At 43.0% G+C, this 23,672-nt stretch overlaps 1 protein-coding gene across 1 annotated transcript in view; it reads left to right on the top strand.

The window, feature by feature from the left end:
* prex2 (phosphatidylinositol-3,4,5-trisphosphate-dependent Rac exchange factor 2) overlaps positions 1 to 23,672 on the top strand; it is an 89,995-nt gene that overhangs the window by 17,286 nt on the left and 49,037 nt on the right. The window contains exons 3-15 of the mRNA XM_083995650.1: positions 205 to 327; positions 1,865 to 1,969; positions 4,062 to 4,163; positions 5,089 to 5,250; positions 8,185 to 8,318; positions 9,209 to 9,312; positions 10,848 to 10,997; positions 11,558 to 11,699; positions 16,280 to 16,380; positions 17,425 to 17,528; positions 17,622 to 17,671; positions 21,274 to 21,349; positions 22,435 to 22,507. Coding sequence (XP_083851776.1) covers positions 205 to 327; positions 1,865 to 1,969; positions 4,062 to 4,163; positions 5,089 to 5,250; positions 8,185 to 8,318; positions 9,209 to 9,312; positions 10,848 to 10,997; positions 11,558 to 11,699; positions 16,280 to 16,380; positions 17,425 to 17,528; positions 17,622 to 17,671; positions 21,274 to 21,349; positions 22,435 to 22,507 — 1,426 coding nt within the window. The remainder of the gene's footprint in view (positions 1 to 204; positions 328 to 1,864; positions 1,970 to 4,061; positions 4,164 to 5,088; positions 5,251 to 8,184; positions 8,319 to 9,208; positions 9,313 to 10,847; positions 10,998 to 11,557; positions 11,700 to 16,279; positions 16,381 to 17,424; positions 17,529 to 17,621; positions 17,672 to 21,273; positions 21,350 to 22,434; positions 22,508 to 23,672) is intronic.

Raw genomic sequence — 23,672 nt, 5'->3', positions numbered from 1 at the left:
CTAAGATGCCCATTACAAAGAAACCTCATTCTTTATTCTGTGGCCTCAGAAATTCCCTTGCCTGGTGCCACTGACCACAATAAAGCAGCATATGCCAAAGATCTGATTGGGGCCATCAGCTACACTGCATCGCTACATTGAAAACAAATACACAGAAAACACAATTTATGCATTGTATTTATGTCTTTTTTTTCTCCTGTTTAGGTTTTATTCTCCAACATTGAGGGGATTCTGGCCGTTCACAAAGATTTCCTGTCCATGGTGGAAGAGCTGCTGCAGCCTGACCCTCATGCTCACCACGAAATCGGTCGCTGCTTCTTGCACTTTGTAAGGAACCCGTGCTTCTGTGCAAACAACCTTTCCACTTTTAATTCCTCCACTCTTGCAGGCTGAATGTCCTCTCGCCACCTCTGATTATGGCATCACCATCTCGTCCACACTCTTATCCCGCGACGTGCATCGACGGCTCCTCTGCTAGTAATCGTCCCTTTGCTCACTGGAGCCTGTAATCTAAAAGAATTTCTCTACTACAGTACTTTACTATCGGAGCTCTGATGCTCTCAGGTCTTTGAGCACTCCTGAAAATGATCAGATACGCCACATGTTGTCAATTTATCTCTCTGGATTATCCATGATGAGACAGTGCACATGTGTGATATGCTCGATAGGACTCTGATATACTGCTCTCTGCTGCAATAGATCACATTTCTTTGATGCAGAGCCTTGAGGCACACTGGCATATAATAGGTTTCAAAGTGTAATAAATCTTACCATCCTCCTGTTGGGCTGCAGGCAACTTCTCTCCCAGTAGCATCAGGCTGCCTCTAATGCAGGTGAAAGAGAGATGATCTAGCCGTACAGATGGTATAGTGATGTTTATGATGACCTCATAGAAAAAAGGGGATATAATTCGATGCATAACTAAAAACCCATGAGTCAAGGCCATAATTCAACCATGACTGATCATGTGAGTCCCCGGAGATAAGAGTTGGACATTTTCTTTTATTTTTCTCTCTGCTCTTTTCACCTTTTCTCCTATTTTGCAGCTTTTTTTTTTATTTATTTTTTTTAAAGAAAAGTTTCCTTCTCTGTAGTGGTCGATGACCTAAAGGTTCCAAGAGAATTACACAATCTAGCTTTACCACAGAAACACAAATAGGTAAAAACTAAGCCAACTTGGACAATGGTCCACTCACAGCAAAATCCCCCTCTGTGATTCAGGCCTGCAAAATGGTTTTCACTGATTCAAGACCCCACTCCTCCCCTTTGGACTACAGTAAAATCAGCCCCCGAAGCCAAAAAACTTTCATAAACAGACTTCTTAGAACATATTATTCAAGAATAGGAATATACTGTACCGTCACAGAGTTGTCTTTTTGGAAGCGCCCCCTCTTGTTGTTATGACATTCGTGTCTCTCCACATCACCAGCTTTGTCTTCCGAGGCAGAACACCCTGGCTGAGGACCATGTACTGTACGATTTCTGCTGCTCTGCAGTGACTTTGTAGTGAGTGATTTAGAAGCTGTGTGGTCTGGTCCTGCTGTTGCCTCTCGGAAGACAAAGGAAGATTAATGTCAGAAGAAATGCTTCAGTGGAAAGTTGTCGGTCATATGGCTGCAAGGCGGATGACAGGATATAATCAGGGTTCCCGCCATACAAAATATACATTATACGTGCATTTCATGATAGAAAGGAGAGAGTGAAGAAGGATACATACTGACTATGAGTCATATACTGTAATTCTCATAGATGTATCAGCCTCCCCTTTCTCTGTTTGGCTTTGTCACCCTCCTTCCTTTGCTCTCTGTCTAAAAACTTACTCCTCACTCGTCCTTTTCACCTTGTCTTTCTCTGGCTCTTGCAGAGGAGCCGCTTCCAGATTTATGATGAATACTGTGGGAATCACGAGAAGGCCCAGAGGCTGCTGCTGGAACTCAATAAGATCAGGAGCGTCCGGACATGTTTACTGGTGAGAGGGGACTGTAAATGTGCGCATAATGTACAAGTTGTAACATCTACTCTGCTGCCCACGCACTGTAAGAAGAGATCAAGTACATAGAGTCAAGTCTTAAAAGACCAGTCCAAGAAGAAAGAATAAACAGGTTCAGTTCATAATCACACAAAAAGGCAAATACAAATGACCACATGCATTAAATTATTTACTTCTGGATAATGCTTTAACACAGTCAGTCGTTCTATTACAATGTTTTTCTTTGTCCCATGCAGGAAAAGTATAAATTTAGAGTCCAAGTGGGGTCACGGGTGATTAAAACTGGACTTGAGAAATCCTCTCATATGAAAACACGCCACCGCACTCTCTTAGACATACAAACACACAGTCACCCACACATGGCAGCAGCTGGACAGTGTAAAACCTTTGCGCTTCATGTTCCAGTGTGTCTGACAGCTGATGTGACTCTGCCCGATGTGTGGGCGGACTCCCTCTTCCTGTCCCGACACTCTGAGAGACTTTCACTGCCACAGGGGAGCATCGTGTTGCGAGAACAAAAGATGACTACATCCCCACTGCTGGCTCTCGCTAAACTATGTGTGTGTCTGTGTGTGTGTGTGTGTGTGCGCGTATGTTCAAAAATGCTCACCCCTTTTTTTCTTGTCGCTGTTTACACTCCTGGTTCCTTCACACTTTTTCCTCGTAGGCTTTGACAGTTTGTAATTCTAGTCCTTCCTCACTCCTTAGCCTCAGAGCGCCACACACTTGTACCACTTCACCCCGTCACCCCGTGTGTTTTAAGACTTCCATAAAAACAGAGCGCTTTGAAATCGAGATGTTCCAACGGCGTTACAGACCAAGGAGAAGCAGAGTGTGACCACAGACTTATTGATTGTCCGGTTCCGTGTTGAAGCCTATGACCTTTTCTTAGACCGTAATTGATGGAGTGAGAAATGAAACACAAGCACATGCACATACTATACACACCCCTCAGTAAAGAAAGGCTGCGAGAGCTCCATGTCTGATTTACTGGTGGTGTGTGTCTTTAATCTAGAGAGCCAGAGGAGGCAAAGATATTAATTGACGTTGATTTAATGGGGTCTTTATAGACTTGACCTTTGGCTGACCTAGCCTTCCATCAGAGCTGGATGCCTCTCATGTTACTCTCTAACCTGCAGTCGGCTATGAGCTAATATACCTCAGGTCACCTCCCTGGTCCTGCAGTGACCAGGGTGGGGATATCCGCTAACCTCCACTAAACCTTTTAACCGACTGACTGCTGTAAAGCCTGCTTTATTGTTTACGGCGTAATTCAGTACCTCATCTAAATTTCAGGTGAGAGGGAGGTGAGAATGAATATTAGCACTTGACCTCGTAACCTGTGGCCTTGGGCGCGCAGGTGGGGGTCACTTTGATCAACGGAGGGCAAATTCTGACTCTTAGTTGATGCCGTATCTGAACGAACCATATCTTGTGGATGCTGATTAGCATGCTAACATGCTAAACAAAGATGGTGTCAGTGGTGGTAATTATGATAATAATAGTAACTTTATTTATATAGCGCCTTTAAAAACACAAGTTTACAAAGTGCTTCACAAAACAACATATAAGAGACAAGTCACAAATGCCATAAAACCACCCAAGCAATACAGCAACACAGGCAATACAAGAACCCAACAACAAATTGAGACCAGGAGGACTCAAATTAAAATGCAGGATGCAGTTAATTAGATACAATAAATAAAAAGGGGGGAATACATGATAAAAATAGATAAGATGAGATGCAACAAAATAAGAAAAGATGGGATAAAAGAGTTCAATCAGAAGAAGGTGTAAAGTAAAACTAAGAGTAAAACTGTGAGATAAAATAGGTGATAGAAAGAAGAGGATGACATCACATTAAAGTATGTAAAAGTGGGTTTTAAGAAGTGATTTAAAGCTCATGCTTATCAGTGATAAAGGCTGATGAAAAGTGTAGAAATCCCACCCACCACCACATTTATAATCAACACTACAGGGTTGGACCTCAATTTTTCTTATATAGCAAATCACAGAAGTGTTAGCATCAAGTTTGTTTCACTTCCTTTTCTCCTCATCTCCCGTCCTGCAGAACTGCATGTTGCTCGGAGGCAGAAAAAACACAGAGGTCCCACTGGAGGGTTACCTGGTCGCTCCTATTCAGAGGATCTGCAAGTATCCATTGCTGCTCAGAGTGAGTATGGTCTTGTGCTCGCCAACCATGTATTACGGAGATACCACACCCTTGTGCCACCTCTGTGGGGCACCTTCTGCTCCTCCTTTTATCCACCACCACCTAGTCATTAGTTAGGGCTGTCCCGTCCTTTTCACATCAACCTCTCCCTCCGTAATGAAACGCTGCTCTCATATTCTGACACTTCCCTGCTTTAGTTCCCCCGGCACAACCGCATCGTAGGAAAAACACCAGCCCTATCATCACCTCCCCGACCGAGCTGCGCGTTCAGACACTTTGACTGGGCTCATTCATACCTGCACTCTCATTTGTTGCTTTTGAAACTTCCACTTCCCAATGTGAAACGTGAGCGAAATGAAATACACTTTCAAAGGCTTGTTTGAGTTGGTGATCTGAGCTGTCCCATCTCATTCATCTTGTTATGATCTATTAATTCACCCCGGCGTTCTCTAAACAGCACACCAGCACGGGGCACAGAGATGTAATAATAATAAGGGGGTAATCTGATGCTGCCATTTGAAGTCTTCCAGCTGCCAGGGCCTCCTTCTCTCCGTAAGATGACACAGATAGCCATCAGCGGCTGCAGATATATCCAGAATGCTGTAAATCAGCTGACACAGTGTTTAGACTGTGATTGCCATTGCTTTTGCTAGACCTTTGCCATACCATAGCAGGGGTTTCACCCACTACGCTCAGGAAGCACTGGAAGGGTTAGGGTGTGCGGAGTGAACATGAAATGGAATATTATTTCCTTTCATGCTTTTCATGATGTAAAAATTATGATTCAGCGCCAGATTTGACGATTATTTGAGCTGAAGTTCTTAAGAAGTAGTCCAGATTAACCGCTCTCTCTAAATGTGGGCCTGCGCTATCATATAACATGTTTTCTTATGCGTGCGCACATGTGTGGTCTTCACATGTGCAGGAGCTGCTGAAGAGGACTCCGAGGAAACACAACGACTACGGCCTGGTGCAGGAGTCTCTGCATGTGATGAAGGCGGTGTGCTCCAGCATCAACGAAGCCAAGAGACAGATGGAGAAGTTGGAGATTTTGGAGGAATGGCAGTCCCACATCGAAGGCTGGGAGGTGGGCATCAACTAACCTGTGTACACTGTTAAACAATTTAATTCTCATCTAATAAGCTGTCAAGACTTCTTGCTGTGTGTGTGTGTGTATGTTTTTTCCCCGTCCCTTCAACTCATAGATGAGCTTTCCCCCGTCAAAGCTGAAAGTCATGACTTATTTAAAGCCACTTAGCCCTACGCAATTCTACAAGAATTCGAAGTGGCGTGACTTTTGTAGCCTTTTAAGCTTTCTTGTTCTCCCACAGAACAATGACTTGTATTCACAATGGCTAAATTCTTTCAAAGCCGTCATGCTTTAGGGTGACCGATCCAATCATCATCAGGTAGACCGCACTTCTTGGCCTGGAGAGTTGCCTTTTAGATTAGTTTTCTTCCTGAGTTCGGGGGATGCCTGAATGAGGGGTCAATAGACCTTGTTCTGGTTGGAAAGAGAAAACAGTGGTGGTAATTGTACGGCAAAACGCTGGGATGCTTATGTAATTGACCTGGCTTCACTGAAAGAGGGCCTAAAGGCTTCCTGGACACATGGAGACAAAGAGCCGCTGCCAGTGTTGATACAGCTTCTGACGAAGGTGTAGGCCGTAACAGATTGTTTTCACTGAGGAGCAAACAGGCTTTCGAGCCAGATATGAGTAAGACAAGATAAGGTTCAGTGTGATTACGTTTCCTTGCATGTGTCTGAGAGGAGTTCTTGTTTTTTTTTGTCTGGATGTGTTGTTTTAGGATCACTGACAACATTTGAAACTTGTTACACTGTTTGAAGGACATTTAACAGACTTTCAGTGTGTTTCTTTCCTTCATTGTAAAATATACCACAGAAACAAATATTTAAGCAAAGTGTCTGAAGCAGATAATGTGTCTTAGTTACTGTACACTTCAAACAGAAGTGTTCCTCTCATTATTTCTCCTTCTACTCTTTTACAGTGTATATGAATATGAAGGAGCACAAACCCACAGAGCTAAAACCCTCAGAGTAAGGTGATCAGAATGAGGCTGAGTGTTGGGTGTGGTGACATATCTTTTACTCGACACGGTCCTGGCTGCAGCCACTCTGCGGTTTCTCATCAGCACTTTTATTAATTGTTCACATTAGCTCATTCTGGAGCAGGAATCCTCTTGACTGCTGCACGCCAGGCTCTCTGGCTGCAAATGAGCCGGAGCTAAGAAGGAGAGAGGAGGAAAACAGGGAGAAAAGGGAGGGGGGAGAGAGAGCTGAGCGATGGTTGCATCCTGCATTTCTGTGTGGGTGTCTGAGGAATGATTGAGGGGTGAGGAGGGATTTTGAGAGCTGCTGTTTTTCCATTCCTGCTCCTCCGCCCGGGCTGATTGCTTGTTAGCGCTGACCTGCTGCACAGCTGGCCGCCCTCGGGGCATCCTGGCAGGTTCACCTCGCGTGGGAGAGACGGGGCGATGGCTCGCCGTGGTCACCATGGTGACGGCTGCCAGCATTTGTCAGGGCGGTGATTGCCAGTTGGTTGGTGTTGCAAGTGTCTGTGTTTTGTAACTGTGTACCATAGAAATATGTTGATTTTAGACCAGAGGGTAGCAGTTTTTTTTGTTGTGTTTCACTCCATTCTGTTCTCTTGTAAGTTTAATTAGTTTTCCTAAAATCAGCTTGAGATGTAGAGTTTGCTTGACTTGGCCTCTTTACTTTAAAAGGATCTGAGTAAAATTCCCCCATCTCTCCAGCTAATTGACAAATACCACTTCAGAGTTCAGTATAAACTTTTCTTCCACACTTTTTTCCGAATTAATGGCACATCCTGTTTTGTCGTTCCCAATTCTTCAGTTGTTATGTCTGGTAGTTGTCTGCTTATAAAAATAGAAGGTTGAAATTTAGATGAAGCAAATGACTGAGAGGGTGCTTAACTTTTAAACTGAATACACCCTCTGTGGAGCTTTGGCTTGGAATGAGGTGGATGTGAAGAGTGATAGAAAAATGCTGCAGAGACGCAGAAAAACTAAATAAGGCCGCACCAAAACAAGTAAATGGGGGCAGTGGGGTTGTGTTAAAAGCATATGAAACACAAAGGGGAAGTATTGGTTCCTCCATTAAGGAAACTCCATTGTCTGGACCGGTGTGATTTTGGTCCCTTCAAGTGACCAAGGCCAGTTGGCCTCTGTATGTCTGGTGCGCACACATTCGCTGGCTGCAAATTAGTTTAACATCTGGTCATAGGCTGGGGAGTTAAAAGGCCATGAAAGAGTGGGAGGAAAAAAAAGTGTGGAGGAAGGAATGAAAGAGATAGAGGAATAGTCTTAGGAATAAAGGGAAGGGGAAGGGAGGAGAGGGAGAATAAAAAGGGCGAGGAGAAAAGGAGGGAAAAAGCGGGATAGATTTTGGCCCGCTGATGTCTCCAGCAGGAGGAAATGCTTAGCACATTTTCCGGCTCTGTGCGCATGGGAGTTATTTTTAGCTCTGGAGGGCTGATCAAACGGGGTACATAAATTCCCCGAACAGGCAAGGTGAGGGAAACGACAGCACACTTTATCACTTGCAGCAGGACCCTGACCAATACGGGCACCAGCGCAGTGCACAATGCAACACATAGTTTGACTGGACGGGATGTTATTCTATAGAAGCTATTAACGGCTGCACATTTTAAAGTCCCACAGCAATCTGCTCCGAGGAAGCAGGGAGTGTTTTCACAGACCCCTGAGAGAGGTAACAGGAAAGGCTGGGATTTGTAATCCCTCCTCCTCTTCAGACACCGTATGTGAAAAATGAATGATGTAGAAGAAGATATTTGTCGAAAATTTCAGAAACATGGACTTTTTCTTTCTCTTTTCGTACAAAAAAAGTATTTTTATTTTCTAATTTGACAACTTTTTCCCCCCCTGCATTCCTCTGTGTGTCAGTCTGTCTCCACACATCTGTTTTAGACTCCATGCTTTCTGTCTTTTTTTGACCTTTTGCCCTTCTGTCCATTTCCAGGGCTCCAATATCACAGATACATGCACGGAGATGCTGATGCAGGGCGTCCTGCTGAAGATCTCAGCGGGAAACATACAAGAGAGGATTTTCTTCCTGTTTGACAAGCTTCTGGTCTATTGCAAGAAGAAAAACAGGTGTCTGCACACTTTTTTAATTATTGCTCTGCCCACAAAATCCATAAAGTAGAAGATGAATTTTCAGTCTCATTAGAGAGTTTTGTTTTAAGCAACAGAATGAAAAATATTTTATGCAAATTTCTAATTTCTGATTTCCTCTGTGCTCCTACAGAGCATTTATAAATAATTCACTGCATCAGTTCCTCTACTATTTTAAAGAAAGGAGAACAATGCACTGTGGGGAGCATTTGAGTTTGTTTTGAAGGAGGAGAAAGAAAAGTTGTGCAGGAGAGGAGACATTTTTTTAAAAAAAACTTCTGACACTGTGATTAGTCTAGGAGGGGTTATAAAATACTATATGCAGACACATACTTCAGTTTGCCAAATAATATGACATTTATTACAATCAGTGCAAGTAGGGTCAGGAAACTTTTGCTGATTGCATTGTTGTGCCTAGGCAGAACTCCCTGATGAATAGGCTGCTCAGTCGGGAAAAAAAAAGTTTCTGAGTTTCACACAGAGCTACTGTTGCAGCTGCATCCATTGTATTTGTTTTTGGCAGCTTTTGTTTACCAACCACCTGCCTCGATCAGCTTGTACTGTACATGCTGTATACAGTGTAGTGTCTGCAGGTAGTTCAGACCCCTACATCCATTCACCAGCATGAGAAAAAAAGAAGAAAGCGATAGTATGCATTGCTTTGGCATTGCCAGACTTTCTAAATTAGTCACATTTTCCTCATTTGATTTGGTTAGTACATATTGGCAAACATCAGATGAGTATACTGTAATTAGTCTCTTGTAAAATCCTGAATTAACTACGAGTTAAGACTAATTATACAGTAAGTAATAACATGATATGATTAAACCTTGTTATCTAATTCATGCGGTTGCTTTTCTCTATTTAAGGCGTTTAAAAAACAGCAAAACAGCCACTGAGGGTCCTCGCTACCTGTTCAGAGGGAGAATCAACACCGAGGTGATGGAGGTGGAAAATGTAGACGATGGCACGGGTGAGTGTTTCTGTAAAAACCTTAGATTTATTTTGGACAAATAAATGATTTCACGATTTGATTTTTCTCTTTCTTATTTGCCACTCGCTCACTCAGGTCATCATTTCTTTTTTCTTTTTCTTTTTTTATTCCTGCACTCCTGGCAGCCGGAGTTTAGAAATATGCCGTAATAACCCAGACAGGAAAGCCGACAACACAGTCCTTGGCCTGAGCCGTGTGTGATTTTATACTTGGATCGCTGATGGAAAAATAAGATTTACCTATAAACATTTTTTTTTAGACATCTATAGTTACGTATCCTCGGGTATGTGTTGCTGTTGGTACTGGGTGAACTCGAGCGCTTGTGTCTCTTGGCCTCACATAGCCGCTGATTATCATTTATATTTGTAGAAGCCATCATTTCCTCTCCAGCGGGCCTAGATGGGCAGTAATATTGGGTGTTTTTTGGTGAGAGATGGATGGGTTTGGGTCTGGAGAAGGAGAGGCAGGATAAACACGCAAGGCAGGCGGCGGTGCAGTAACTCGTGGGTGTTCTGCACCACAGGCGGGCGATCTCAATCTGAAATCCAGGGCGACAGGAGTGTTTAAGCTCAGATTCCTTCACAGTTAAAGTGTTTTTTTTCCCAGGCACACACTTGCTGCCTGAGGTTGAAAAACGCCCTGGAGGCGCACCATATAAAGGACACCACACTGTAGATGCTTTTAGACGTGATTGTAATTGATGATTGTAACGGTTTGCTTCTTGTTACACCCTCGGAGGGAGAAAATCAGAGGTCAGCCGGAGAGGAATTTGAAATGCCCCCTCAGAGAAATAATGCTTGATATTCAGCTAACGGTCAAAAGCTCACTTCCACTTGCTGGAGGGTTTGACATTCCTATCATCCGTATATGAGCGTAGGTGGTGAATCACAAGTAGCTATCGGCTCTGAAGGAGTATTCTGAGGACAGAGTAGTAAATAATGCTGATGGATGGTTCTTCTACTGCATGTGTGTCCCCTCGTTTATCTCATTAAAGGAGAAGAGTGATAATCAATGAAGCACTCAATAAAGAGCCTATGAGAACCGGCACAAGAGCAGAGAAAAATGAGACTGGAGCCGGTGCTTCCACTAATATAGAGTACGATATTCGCAGTAGTTTTATAGTGGATGTTGTTTTTGGTTATTAGAAAACACGTGGTGAATAAAAAGTTAATCAGATAAGGTTTGCTATTTTTGTCCTTTCCTGTATATGAACTGTACTCATTTGGCTTCATTTTCTCTGAGGCAAATCATTGGATTTGTGCCTCATGTTATTGCCGCGTCTAATGTGGTAAACCCTGGTTTACTGTGAACCTGACTTCCCAACAACTGTGTTTACAGTGTCACGATCAGTGCGACCGCTGATTGATGGCCCTTCCCCTTCAAACTCTCCGAGCCTAAACGAGTCAAATGAGTCGATTTGCCTCGTCCCCCCCCCCCCCCCCCCCCCCGGAGAGAGACTTCATAAAAGTACTGGAGTCAAACTTCTGTCTGTGCTCTCCTCCTCTGCCTCGCAGCTGACTACCACAGCAGCGGGAACATAGTGAACAACGGCTGGAAGATCCACAACACGGCCAAGAACAAGTGGTTCGTCTGCATGGCCAAGACCCCGGAGGAGAAGCAGGAGTGGCTGGAGGCCATCATGAAGGAGAGGGAGCGGAGGAAAAGTAAGAAGGCGTTTCGGTGTCTGTATCAGGGTGGGGGTCGGCTCACTTTTAATATAGTGGGGAAAACTCATTTCCTCTTTACTTTCTTTCTTTTCAACATCGGCCTTGCATTACAATATGATATAATACATGCTGTGTCTGGAGAGAGCAACACAGACCAATTTATCCTGAATAATTAAAAAGTGAATAAATCCCTGCCATGATTAGTATGTGGGATAAAGCCTGAAGGAGATTTTAGGGCGTGAGAACAGATTAACAGGTTGTCACTGTTGAATTTTTCAAGGGAAACACACGGGGAAGGCGGCATATTTTCTGTTTCTGTTTTTCCTATTCTGCGATTGTGTACATGATAAACTCTTCATGATGTCAGTCATTAACCCTGCCTTAGACTATTAGCACAGACACTGAAAGGCAATGCTAATTATCTTGTGAAATTAGGAGGCATTAACCTTCTCCAGCTTGTAATTGATGTCACATCTCGTCGAGCTGAGTGCACGATTATTAATGCCACGATGCTGACAGTTCTTTTTGCACCCTCCCTCCCTCCCTCTGTTGTGTAGGTCTGAGGCTCGGCATGGAGCAGGATACGTGGGTGATGGTGTCAGAGAAGGGAGAGAAGCTCTACCCCCTCATGACCAAGGGTAACCTCATTAAGGATCGGAAACGCAAGCTCACCACCTTCCCCAAGTGCTTCCTCGGAAGGTGAGGCTCCTGCCGCTAATCTTTGACACTTTGGTTTGTCCGGTGAGGAAGCAGCAAAGTGTTGAAGTCCTTGTGGTTTCCTCTTTATCACAGCATTGTGAGATGTGTAACTGTGAAGAAATGAATGAGTGTCAAAATGGATGACTGTGCGACAAGCTCTTCTGTCTCACTCTACGGACTTAACCTTTCAAATTCTTTATTCCATGTAAAATACTGTAGGTAGAGAGGCCTTCTACATCTACAGTGTCAAGTGCAGATTAGCCAAAAACACTTTTGAAATAAAGACCAGTTTCCCCACCCCTGCTTTCATTTCAAAATTTTGCAAAGGATTTGTTGAGACAGCAGCTGGGAAGACGAAAGCATTGCCGCTTTCTTTTCAGGAGACTACGTGTTATGTGTATCTGCAGTCTCAGCCATGGGAAAATCAAATCCAGCCAGATTTAGCCCATGAATCTTATTTAAGGATTATTGGTGTGGTGTCTGGGGACGGATTGGCCATTGAGTGCCAGTCATAAATCACAGGGAGATATCCCTGTGCAGCTCAGCTGACTGGCGCGCTTTCTCCCTCGCCCATGTTAGATTACAATCAACCCTCTGTGAAGGTATCCGTGAGGTAAGTGACTGCAGAGGAGCCGTACAGCCAGAGGGCAGCTGTGTCTGTGGATTTGAGAGACATTCGTTATTTTCTGGTGTCCTTGAGTTTTCACAGTTCATCCTGGGCACGTTCCATGTTTACTTTTAATGAGTCCAAATATGCCTGTGTACCTGGCATTTGATGACAGATGAATATTTACCGTAAAAGATGCTTTGCACAGGATTTTATCCTTGAGCTATTTTAAGTATGCATGAGCCTCAGTTTGCTTTTATCATATCAGATGTGAAAGTTTTTCATGTCATTCATTTTTCCCAGAGTTTAATCCTGTACAAGGAAACACTTCTTAAACTTAGTTCGGGATTTCCTGCAGTGTACTGCTGAATCCAGAGCCCAGGGCACACGCACTGTAGCTCCAATCACCGATGTACGTGAGTTCCTGTTATTCTGTTGCACTAACAACCAGAACCACTTGATCCTTGAACTTCCCACGGTGATAAAATATTCTTTTCACTGAGCCTGAAAGCTTTTTACAGGAAATCTTGATGGGGATATTGCACCTCTTGCTCCCCTAAGCTGGGAAAGTGCAGAAACTTGTAACCTCAATTCTTATGTCCATTCTTCAGATTCAACATGAGTTACTCTTTCACAATAATGTGCTGCCCACATTGGCCAAAAATGTGGGAAGCACAGTGTGAGACTGAGAAGGTGACAAAGCTGGATCTGGATAATAAAATCTACAGCTGCAGCTGAAGAGCTCTCCATGTTTGAAAATGAAAATTGCATGCAACAGCCAAGAGCCTTTTTATAGAATGATGGCACTGTGCAATTCAAAAGGGGGCTGGATCTTATTAAAACTGCACTCTATAATGACTTTTGAAATCCTATAACAAATTTGTCTTGTAAACGCCCCATCACATTTCACAATGACCCATGTTTTCCATTCGTTTTACTTTTTACAGAGATGTTTTGACTGGTAATAATCACACTGAAAATCACCCCAGCTTAAACAGTCATTTCAAAATCCCTGTTATTTTTAAAATCATGAAGAGAGAAAAAAACAACAACCCCAAAAGTCAAATTGGACATAGTTGTGGCCAAGTTACATCACATGGTGGTTTGGAATGAGTAGTTACTTTCTCCTTTGGTCCACGCAGACAACACCAGATCCCTTGTGGTCTGGAGGAGGAATGGATCTGTCAGCTAAAAAGATTAAAAGGATCAAACGTTGGTCATATGTAGGCCCTTCACTGAGTCTGAGGAGATCATATGGTGAGAAAGCAGCTCAGGGAAGCTCCTTTTTAGAAACCTATCCCTCCGTGTACAACCTAGCCCACACCTGGATGACCACTTGTGGGTGACAAGCCATCTTGAGCCCATCTGTACTTCCCCCGTCTGCAATGATTTTGGAGATGATTACATTTAGGCGTAACTGGTGAATTGAAACCAGCATGGTGTCCCTGATGAAAGCCACATTGCCTATGGCTTCAACTCAGCCCACTCCCTCCATTGTGGAATGCTTTGCCTTTATTCTCTTTCTACACTTCCCTTTTTTTAAGGTTCAAGAGCTATTTCTGGATTTCAAACTCCTCCCCTTTAAATAGTACAATCGTATTTGTGGTTTTGTTCCTGCAACAATGTAATTCATCAAAGGAACTGTCTCTGACAGCCTCCTAGCTTGCAGTTACCCTACTGTTTAAACTGCAAGACAAAAAGATTCAGAGTTTTTATCATATGGCAGACAATGTTGTTGGCTGTTGTGATAGATATTGATGGAAAGTCCTTCAAGAGGGCAATGAAAAGGTTACACTCCCTGTAAGAAATAACATTTGCCTTTGTCAGCTTCTGCTTTGCGCCTTCTACTCAATCAGCATACACAAAATCTGAATTTAAGGCGCAGAAGCTGAACCAAAAAGGGCACAAAGCTGTATACAGCATTTACAAAGTGCTAAGAAATAGATGTAGCCTATTTCATGTGTAGGCTATTTAAATATAATTATACTGTTCAGGTATTTGTGGAAAGATTACTATCACTCATGTCAGTTTGCTAAGTAGTTAATTTAGTTTGACATAAATTGTGGAAATGAGAGGAAACAGGTAGAACTGCAGCATGGCTTTGTCCAAAGTGAACAATCAGTGTACCACTGTATCACTTTTTTAATTTAGTCTGTGAAAAATTAAAGTCTAAAAAGGACAAGTTACAGTTTTACACTTGATCTCAGCTACAGACTGGAAGCCTAAGTAATTGTACACCTTGAACACTTTGGTGATACAAACAAACCAACAAACAAGCTATTACATTTAAGTAATGAACTTTTAGTGGTGATACAGTCGTAAGCATATTTTTTCCTGGACGGACGAAAGCCTTTATGCTAAACTAAGCTAACAAGCTAGCTAGTTTCATATTTGGCAGAGACCAGTCTCAAAGCTATAACTATCCTTCCTTTGGCAAAAACTTGTGTCATAAAATGTTCTTGACAAAATTTAGGAAACAAAATTAATGTTTTGATAGAAAATAGAGCCTTAAGTTCTACTAATATGGAGTTTAATAGTCAAAAACTTTGCCAATCTGCCTCATCAGGAATGTCATCATGTCGTTACTTGGCATCTTGTGTAAGGAGCATGTTTTCCAATTTTCAGCTTCCCAAACCAGTGAGAGTAGAAGACAGAGAAAATACGCTACTCTCATGTGAAATAACCCAAATAGCAAAACATCAAAAAGTCTTGTGTTCATGTTAGACCCTCATTACTTATTGTAGGGAGCTGGTTGACAAAATAGGTTTTGGCTGAATTAAAGTGAAATGAGACATGATTTTTTTCCCTCTCAGACCAAGCACCCACAGTCATACGCTGACATGATCGATATGTAATGAGTCTAAAATAGTGGGTTGTATGATTTGCTCAATTTCTTCCAGCTCCACATCTTGACTTAAATTGCTTGAAACTGTTTATTGCAAATGTGACCCCAATCTACTTGAGGCCATGAGAACTCCCTATAGTCAAAACTTTCAGGGTGTTTTTCTCTCATGGTTAAGAGGTTGACAATTTGACATTGTTATAGACTTGTGTTTTCCCCTGTGGTCTGTTGTGGAGAAAGAAGACTTCAGGGATGAGTGGTTAAAGCGTGTAAGATGTTTGGAGGTGGGGTGTTTGGTCAGAAGTTTCTCTGAAAAACGTTTCTAAATTCTCCCGTTGGCTTTTCTCTGACACCCGGCCGCCTCCATCGTGGCCTGGAAGTAAAATCCACAGAATTCCATTGGTGCTGCTGGTCGTGTTTGTTTGGCTTTTTGTGGGGAGACAGGACATTGAGGATGTAATTTGATAAGCGGCTGCTACTCTGCCCGTTCTCCATCTTCACTCCTCTCTCTCTATCATGCTTTTGTTTCCTTGCTCTCTCTCAATCTCTCAATCTCTCTCTCTCTCTGGGAGTCACCAAATTATGGCAAATTATCCCATTTAGCTCATTTGGGCCATCAGAAGATTGGATGCCATTTGTTGATTCTGTGGTTGATTTGTTTCCTCTTCCCAGTTGTAAATGATGCGGCACAAAAATTTATAGTGCATTCTCCATGATAAACTTCCAGAGATCCAATTAAACCCTTCGTATTTGATAGGGTTACATCCTATTTCTTAAACAAATAAAGTTAAACTAGACAAGACACACCAGCTAAATCCTGCCGGTTGTTTTAACAAACACATGTGTCCCCCAGCAGTAAATAAATCATTCATCTTTTTCCAAGATAGTATTTGTTGCCATAGTTGCATCAATTCCAAGTAAATGTTTGTGGTAACTTGTAAAACCTCTTTGGAATGAAGGAAATCGCCAACACTATTTTTTTCCCCTCCATTTACAGATAATCTGGGGTAAATTCAAAGCTTTCTCCACTGATCCCACTCATTCTCCGTTTGTGGAGTGATGGGATTTCCTCATGGGGTTGTGTTTGTGTTTCTCTTCTTATTCCAGTGTTGTGTTTTGTGTCTCCCCCAGTGAGTTTGTGTCCTGGCTGATGGAAATTGGTGAGACAGGCAACCCAGAGGAAGGGGTTCACCTGGGTCAAGCCCTGCTGGAGAACGGCATCATCCACCATGGTTAGCCTTGCACAAATTTTCCCCGCTTCACTCAGACCTGCTTAACATCCTTTTCTCTTCCATATCCAAATATCTACCACAGTCTAATTTACTTTGTGCTGCACGGTGTGAGAGCACGCCATTGCCTGACCTAACCACTAACCATGTCCAATGAATGTTTTTCATTCAACATGCACTCTGACAATACTTTCACTCCCTGCCTGGATCCTTCGATGTAGATGGAGCTGTCTTATTTATGTCTTAGCAGGTGTCCCATTTAAACTCTCCCTAGACACAGTGTTTAGGTAAGGGATTATAAATATTAATCTCTTCGTGCCGTAATGTTTGTGTAATATTTGCTCAGTGGCTGTTCTGTGGCTTTTGGTAACAAGTGTGTTTAGTGCATGAGGCTTAAGCTGGCTCAAGCTTTGCATTCACACTTAATGGCGCGTACTGCTGTGCATGTTTTTTTTTTTTCCTCAAAAGAGTAGGGCCCCAAGCCAAGTTGTATCTTAAATCACTCGGGGGGTGCTTTATTGCTTCCTCACAGAGAAATGAGATTGGGCTTTCGAGCTGTTCCTGACAGAGAGGAATAACTCCAAGCCCCTCTGAGCTCTCTCACAGTGCAGGAAGAATTCCCCATGTGAAAAACGATGGAATATCTTTTCATTAAAACCTTTAATGGAACCTGAACGGCTGCAGCCAAGAATACCGAGCCAGCTGCTATTACTGCTGATAGGACTGTCTTTGACAGAGTCCCCTAAAGCAAGAGGAGCAGGGAGCTCTGCACGGCTCTGTTATCTGTGACCACTCGGTATGATGTTTGAGTCTCTTGTCTGGGAAAACTTGTTTCTCCGTGTAGCTTTGCTTGACTTAAATATGTTTCTATAAACTTCTTATACTTTCAAATGTGAAGCGAGACAAATATTGCCGCTTAAGGCTCTGGGACTTTCATTTGTTTCATATTTCATCTCCTTTCATGAACCTGAAGGCTCTGTGACTTTCATTTGTTTCATATTTCGTCTCCTTTCATGAACCTGCTTATGTTTTGTTCTGCATTTTAAGTCACAGACAAACACCAGTTCAAGCCCGAGCCTGTGCTGTACCGCTTCCGCTACGACGATGGCACCTACCACCCCAGAAGTGACATGCACGATGTCATATCAAAGGTAGACTCATTTAGGGAGACTCATTTAATCAAAATCACATTTTACACACCCATCGCTTCAATAACCAGAATCCTCGCTCTTGTTTTTTCTCAGGGCGTTCGACTCTTCTGTCGACTTCACAGCCTTTTCACTCCTGTCATCAGGTAAGAAGCCATTTTCCTTTCCGCTCCATTGCCACCCAGCCAGGTGGGGATCCGGTAGCTTAGCATCTGGCTCTTGCCCCTAAAAATAACTCAAAGCTGTGAGAGTGGAGGAGAGAAATATCATGATGAACTATGAGCTCATTGTTTTTAAAGAGAGACTGACATAGAAGGAGTTGGCACAGATGGGGATGGAGTGCAGCAGGGCCCCGTGGGTGATCGCACTTGGCAGGTTTTATCTGCCCCGTCTCAAATCACAGATGCAGTGAAGAAGATTGAGTTTATCAGATGTTTCAAATAGTCTGAGTACATATGGGACACAGATAAATTGCCAACATTGTCTCCTGGTGCTTCTGGGAGATCATTGCCAGCTTTTAATTGCCTGTTGAAACACTGGGATCATGAACATCTTTAACAAAAAGTATGCAAATAATACAAACCGTGGTATGTTGTTTTGAGTGTGGTAATGCATTGGATCAGGATGTATATATCAAAGCTCGTTCTCAACCTTGGACATAGTTAAATTCATATTAGTAAACAATCCCTAACTCAAGGTCTACTTGTGATTTGTTTTCCTTTGCTTTGAACTTTATCACATGGTCTTCATCAGCATAAAAATTCATTCTACCCCAGAATTTCCCCAAGTTCTTTCTCAACCGTCTAAACAGCATTCTTGAAAAAAAAAACTGTCCCCACTCAATGTCCTACTACTACAGTAGCTTTTTCTGGAGCTTTTGACTCTGTACTATACTGGATTCAATATGAATACCTACTGATCTTGAGCTCGTCAAATGATGCTGAGCAAACAATTATCTGATGATGGTTGAAAGTTTGGAGATAAAGTAAAGTAAATGTACTTTAAATTGAGATTATTTTGTAAGAGTTCCCCTGTATAGTGTCTCTAAATCAAAACCTCCAGTTAATTTCTGGCCTTTCTACTTCCATTATTTAAACAGAGCTACAAGTAGCACTGTTTCTTTTATAAAGCATTTTATCACAGCCATTCACAGTTTCAAGTGCTCTTATACATGCCACTCATTGTGTCTGGCAGCACATTGTGTCTTTCAGGGCACAGGATGGATGCAATTATTTAGATATACACTTTCAAGAAAGGCAATCCAGAAGTATCTCACAGTCGGTAATGAGTGTAAACATGTGAAAGAAGAAAAAAATCAAACATGCCCTTTAAATAGTCACTTATACCCAAATGTAGAACAGGTGGGGGTTTTTATAGCAATTTTGGCAAATGTAATGAAACATGTCTTTCTCTGACAGAATTAGAAGTGGAGCAATCTCATTTTATTGGAGTAATTTGATGCATGCTTTGGTTTTCAGTGGTGTTGTTCTAAATTCAATTTGAATAGTGTTTGAGGTGCAGGCTGCTAATGTGTTTCACTGCAAAACACGGCATTAAGGTTTCCTGCTTATGCGGAATTCCAAATGGCCCGAAGAAAAGCTTTGATTTCACACCAATAAAACTGTGCCATAGCTGGAAAGGGCAAAGTGATCCTGTATGTATTCCAGCATAGAAGCTTCTCTGCATTTGTGTTTGATCCAGTGACTAAAAAGCCCAAAGGGTTAATTGTGAGTGAGTGTCAGCATTCAGTGTGCTGTTAGCTTGTGTGGAGGCCAAACCTCTTGACGTAAAAAACTCTTGGTCGTTGTCCTAGAGTTGTGTGTCGCTAAGGCCAGCATATGTGTGCAGCGCGTTCTCACTGAGATCCCAATTCAATGCATCACAGGGCCTGGGAATGCCAGAGTTTAATTGGAGCAATCAGCCCCTGCCTAATCAGTGGAATTTCCTGGCAGAGTGAAAGACATGACGCAAAAGAGGGAGCAACACTACACAGCCCCCACACCCATGCAGAGCTTCTGTCCCCCTTCTCCATTTACATCCCTGTTTTCCTCACAAAGATGGCTATGAATCCTTTTGAATTGTCCGGGTTCCACACACAGTTAGACCTTTTTAATATGTTATAAGAGGACTTTTATACATTACAGCAAAGGTTGCTCATAAATTATCTTCTTACAGAATGGAAGAAGTGAGAAATATTGATATATTTTCTTCATTATTCTCATTAGTCCCCCAGAAACTCAATATTTATGGATATGTGGGTTTGATTTTCAAAGTAACTAATGATATGCAACACCACACTTGAGTTATTCATCGGGGCTGGAAACCATTAATTAAAGCGCAAAACTTTCATCATTTTCTGTATAATATATTCCAAAAAAAAAAAAAAAAGCTTGGAAATACAACATTTCCCTCCATCATCCATTTACCCATCTCAAAATGTCAACAAAACTTTCTCCTTTGCACAGAAAGTTAAAAACCAGCTCCGTGACCTTTTCCGCTGTTACTCCTCAAGCTGCTGTTTCCTCATGCCGGACATATGGCTGCCCACTCGCCCAGTGTTTACCCCCCATTTTTCACTCTGACAGCCTCACTGTGCACCAGCCGCTGTAGCCCCGGTCCCCCCGGCTCTAGTATACCGTTCAGGGGGAAAACAGGGTGCCCCTTGCCCCTTCTGGTCGATTTGGTTTATGCATGGCACGGCAGGGTAACGTGCCTCACCGGCTGATATGAGCACTACAGTCCTCAACAGAGACCAACACAGTCTGTCACATGCAGTTACGCAACAGAGTGCTCCATAGTGGGGGAAACAGGGCGGCATTCGACCTCTCACGCTTCACATTTTAAACAGCCCCAGACAGCTGAGATTGGACTTTAACTTGGCCCACATGTCATGTTTGACTGTCTGAACTCTGGGTGTGCAAGACAGGCGTGTGTATGTGCGGTTGTGTCTGTGTGTGCGTGCTCGCATGGGATGGAAGTGGTGGAAGTCATGGTGGTTCTGGACTTTCCCGGGCCACAGCTCAGCCCCTGCGCGTCCCCGGGGGGAGGCCCCTGTTTTCATGGGAAAATCACAGCTCTATTTCAGACGGCATTCCCGCTGTCTGGCAAAGTGCGGCCGTGTGAGTAACACTGAGAACGGCAACACTAGACTGACATGGGGCACCCCAGGGCCAAACACTGCCGGGGTCGTTACCCAGCCTTGCTTGGGGGAATGCTGTTTTGCTGTCAACAACTGTCAGAAACTCACTTCGATTTATAATACCAGTGCCAATGGTTAAAGAGTGACCACGCCTTGCTGACGGAGGAAATTATTAGTCCTCTTTTAGGCATTGTGTTTAAATAAACCAAGCAATTACTGCTCTACATGTTCCCCATCTGGATTTATTACAGCCAAAGTGAATCATGCAGTTGAATAGTAGAATGACACAATCCAAGTTTAAAGAGGCTATTTGTATGTTTTGTTGTGATTAGGCCAATGTTAGCTTAGTGACAGCACAGCCTGACCAGAGCTGTGTAAACTTAAGTGGAAGAGTGTTGGAAACAAAAGTAAAACAAAAAACTCTACACGACTGGAGACATCCTCTTGGAGAGTAAAAGAAAGTCTGATACTGAACTGGCAATGTTTGTGTAATTTTGATGCTACATGCTATAGCAATGTAGCAATAGCTAAATTCAGAAATGGCCTCTTTTGAAGGTATGGCATGGTTTCCTTATCCTTCTCCTGTTTTTTGTTCTGGTGCCCATCCAGGGATAAGGACTACCATTTGAGGACCTACAAATCAGTGGTGATGGCCAACAAACTCATAGACTGGCTTATTGCACAGGTAAGCCCAGAAACTGCTTCATACATGGTAATGTAATGTTGTTGCTTTCAGTCAGTGGAGTATGATAATGATAAGGGTGTTAACTGTTGAAAATAACGTCAATTTTTTTTCTTCTAAAGTAAGACATCACTTCAAAAACATAATTCATATCTATGTATACTGTATGTATTGTGTGTATATATGTTTTGAGAACAGGTAAAATGTAACACTCACTCCCACCCCTATAAGATCAGTCTTAATCAATAATATAGTGACATTTATTGAAAACATATTGCCGTGACATAATTCACGCACATTATTCCAAATTACCCACATCAGTTTCTGAGCCTATTGGAAACACATTTGCTGCCTTGGAGCAAAAAGGAGAGGTTGAGAAAAGGTGGGACCGAAAGATGCAAGTGGCTATTGTCATAACAGTGGGGTCAGTGCAGATGTGCGGCAGAGAGAAAGGAAGTGAGACAACAAAGCGTTTCTTGCCGTCAGACCTGAGGCTCAGCGGAGCAACGGGAAACGAAGGGAGAAAAGCAGAATTGATTCGACGGCTAAGCTTTATTGACTCTGACAGGAAGCTTTGAGGTTGACAGATTGATAGTCCTGTCCAGGATGACAACAAAGAAATGAAACGTGTACGCCAACCGCTGCAGAATCAATGACAGACATCACATCCCTGTGTGCTCATGTAAATGCCTGCGTGCGTGTTTGTGTGTGTGTGTGGTAGTCCATATGAATGTGTTTGACCCAGACAAGCGGGAGGGCTCCTACCCCTTCAGTGGGACTTGAAGAGCTGTCGCACTTTGCTGTGCAGACATGATTTTGGCTGTGTTTAAGATGGAGTGTGGAGGAAAGTGGAGTGGCTCTGGCTCCGAGTTGCCTTGGGGCTTTTGGATGCAGGAACAAAGAGGGGGTGTGAGTGTGACATTTTGCCCGTTCTCTAAACACACAATGTTCTTTGTTTTGTTTGCCTTTCTACTTCATTTTCTCTCAACATCTTTCGCTTTTATTCCCTTTACTTGTTTATTCCATCCACTCTTTGTGTTTTATCCCTCTCCATCCTTTCTCTTTCTTTACTCTGTCTTTTGGTGCAGGGAGACTGCCGAACGAGGGAGGAAGCATTGATCTTGGGGGTGGAGCTGTGCGACAATGGCTTCATGCATCACGGTACAGCGCTTTTCACTGCTGAGGATTTCAACAGACCAAAAAAAGTTCTGATCATGCTGTGCACAAACCGTGGAATCCTCTCCATCACTGACTAAATGAGAGTCGAATGCTTTGGAGAAACCACGCAGAGGGCGCCTGGCATTTAGCATCCTGTTTTAGAACACCACCGCTCTTGTTCTCTTTCCATTTCTACTTATAATCCCTTTGACACGCTACAGGAATAGAAGTTTTTCCAATCCAGTAATGAATTTGTATGTGTGCATGTGTCTATGTGTGTGCATGTGTCTGTGTGTGTGTGTGGTTAGGGCTATGGCTGTATTCATGCATACTATCATTAACTTTATGCATACTTGTGTGCATATGACTTCACTGACCAAGTGCAGGGTAGATGCATGGTTTGCCTGAGCTGTGAGAACTTGGCAAATGATGCATGAGTGTTTGTAGGTTTAAGTGCAAAACTGTCAGTAGCCATGGTTACAGTTTGTTTATGGGAGTCAGACTTGTTTTTAACTCCACGCCTCCCTTGTGCCAAAGTCCACATCATACACGCTACAGTATGAGTCACAGCGTGCCTCCTTGTACCCCCATGATGTAACCAGTCAAACTACCCACAGTTCAGGCCTCACACTACAAATTACCAGCACATCTATGGAACATAACAGTCCCGGCCATCAAACTTTCTTTCACTTCCACAGCCTACAGGGTAATTTTACCATTCGTGCCAGTGAGTTATTTGGCCTGACGACGTAGCCATCAAAACTATTGGCGCTAGATCTGATCTTGAGGGGGATGAAATGAGGGAATGTTAGAAGGAAACTCTGTTTTTCCCCTCAGGGCTATTTTTCGTTGCGAAATTAAAGTCTTGTTGAAGGCGTTGTGTTGCTGTGGAGACCGGGTTCATTCAAAAGTGATACTTTACCATGGAAGCGGGGTGTCCCTTGTTCTCACCATGTGTGTTTGCGTGTAAGTTGCTTGGGCAGGCTCCATTTGGCATGTCACACCATTGCTGCTGTTATCAGGCATCTTTAAGCCTTTTAACTTACTGCAAAATGCTTAATTTCTACTTTTAACATTTTCTGCCCCCGCACAGAACCAGACACTGAGGTTAGAGGTGTTAACAGTTAGCACTTATTCTTCCTTTGCCCCAAAAAGAGAGGGAACACCA

This window comes from Trachurus trachurus (genome assembly GCF_905171665.1).
Source record: "Trachurus trachurus genome assembly, chromosome: 20".
Lineage (NCBI taxonomy): Eukaryota > Metazoa > Chordata > Actinopteri > Carangiformes > Carangidae > Trachurus > Trachurus trachurus.
This window is presented reverse-complemented; position numbering and strand designations above follow the sequence as displayed.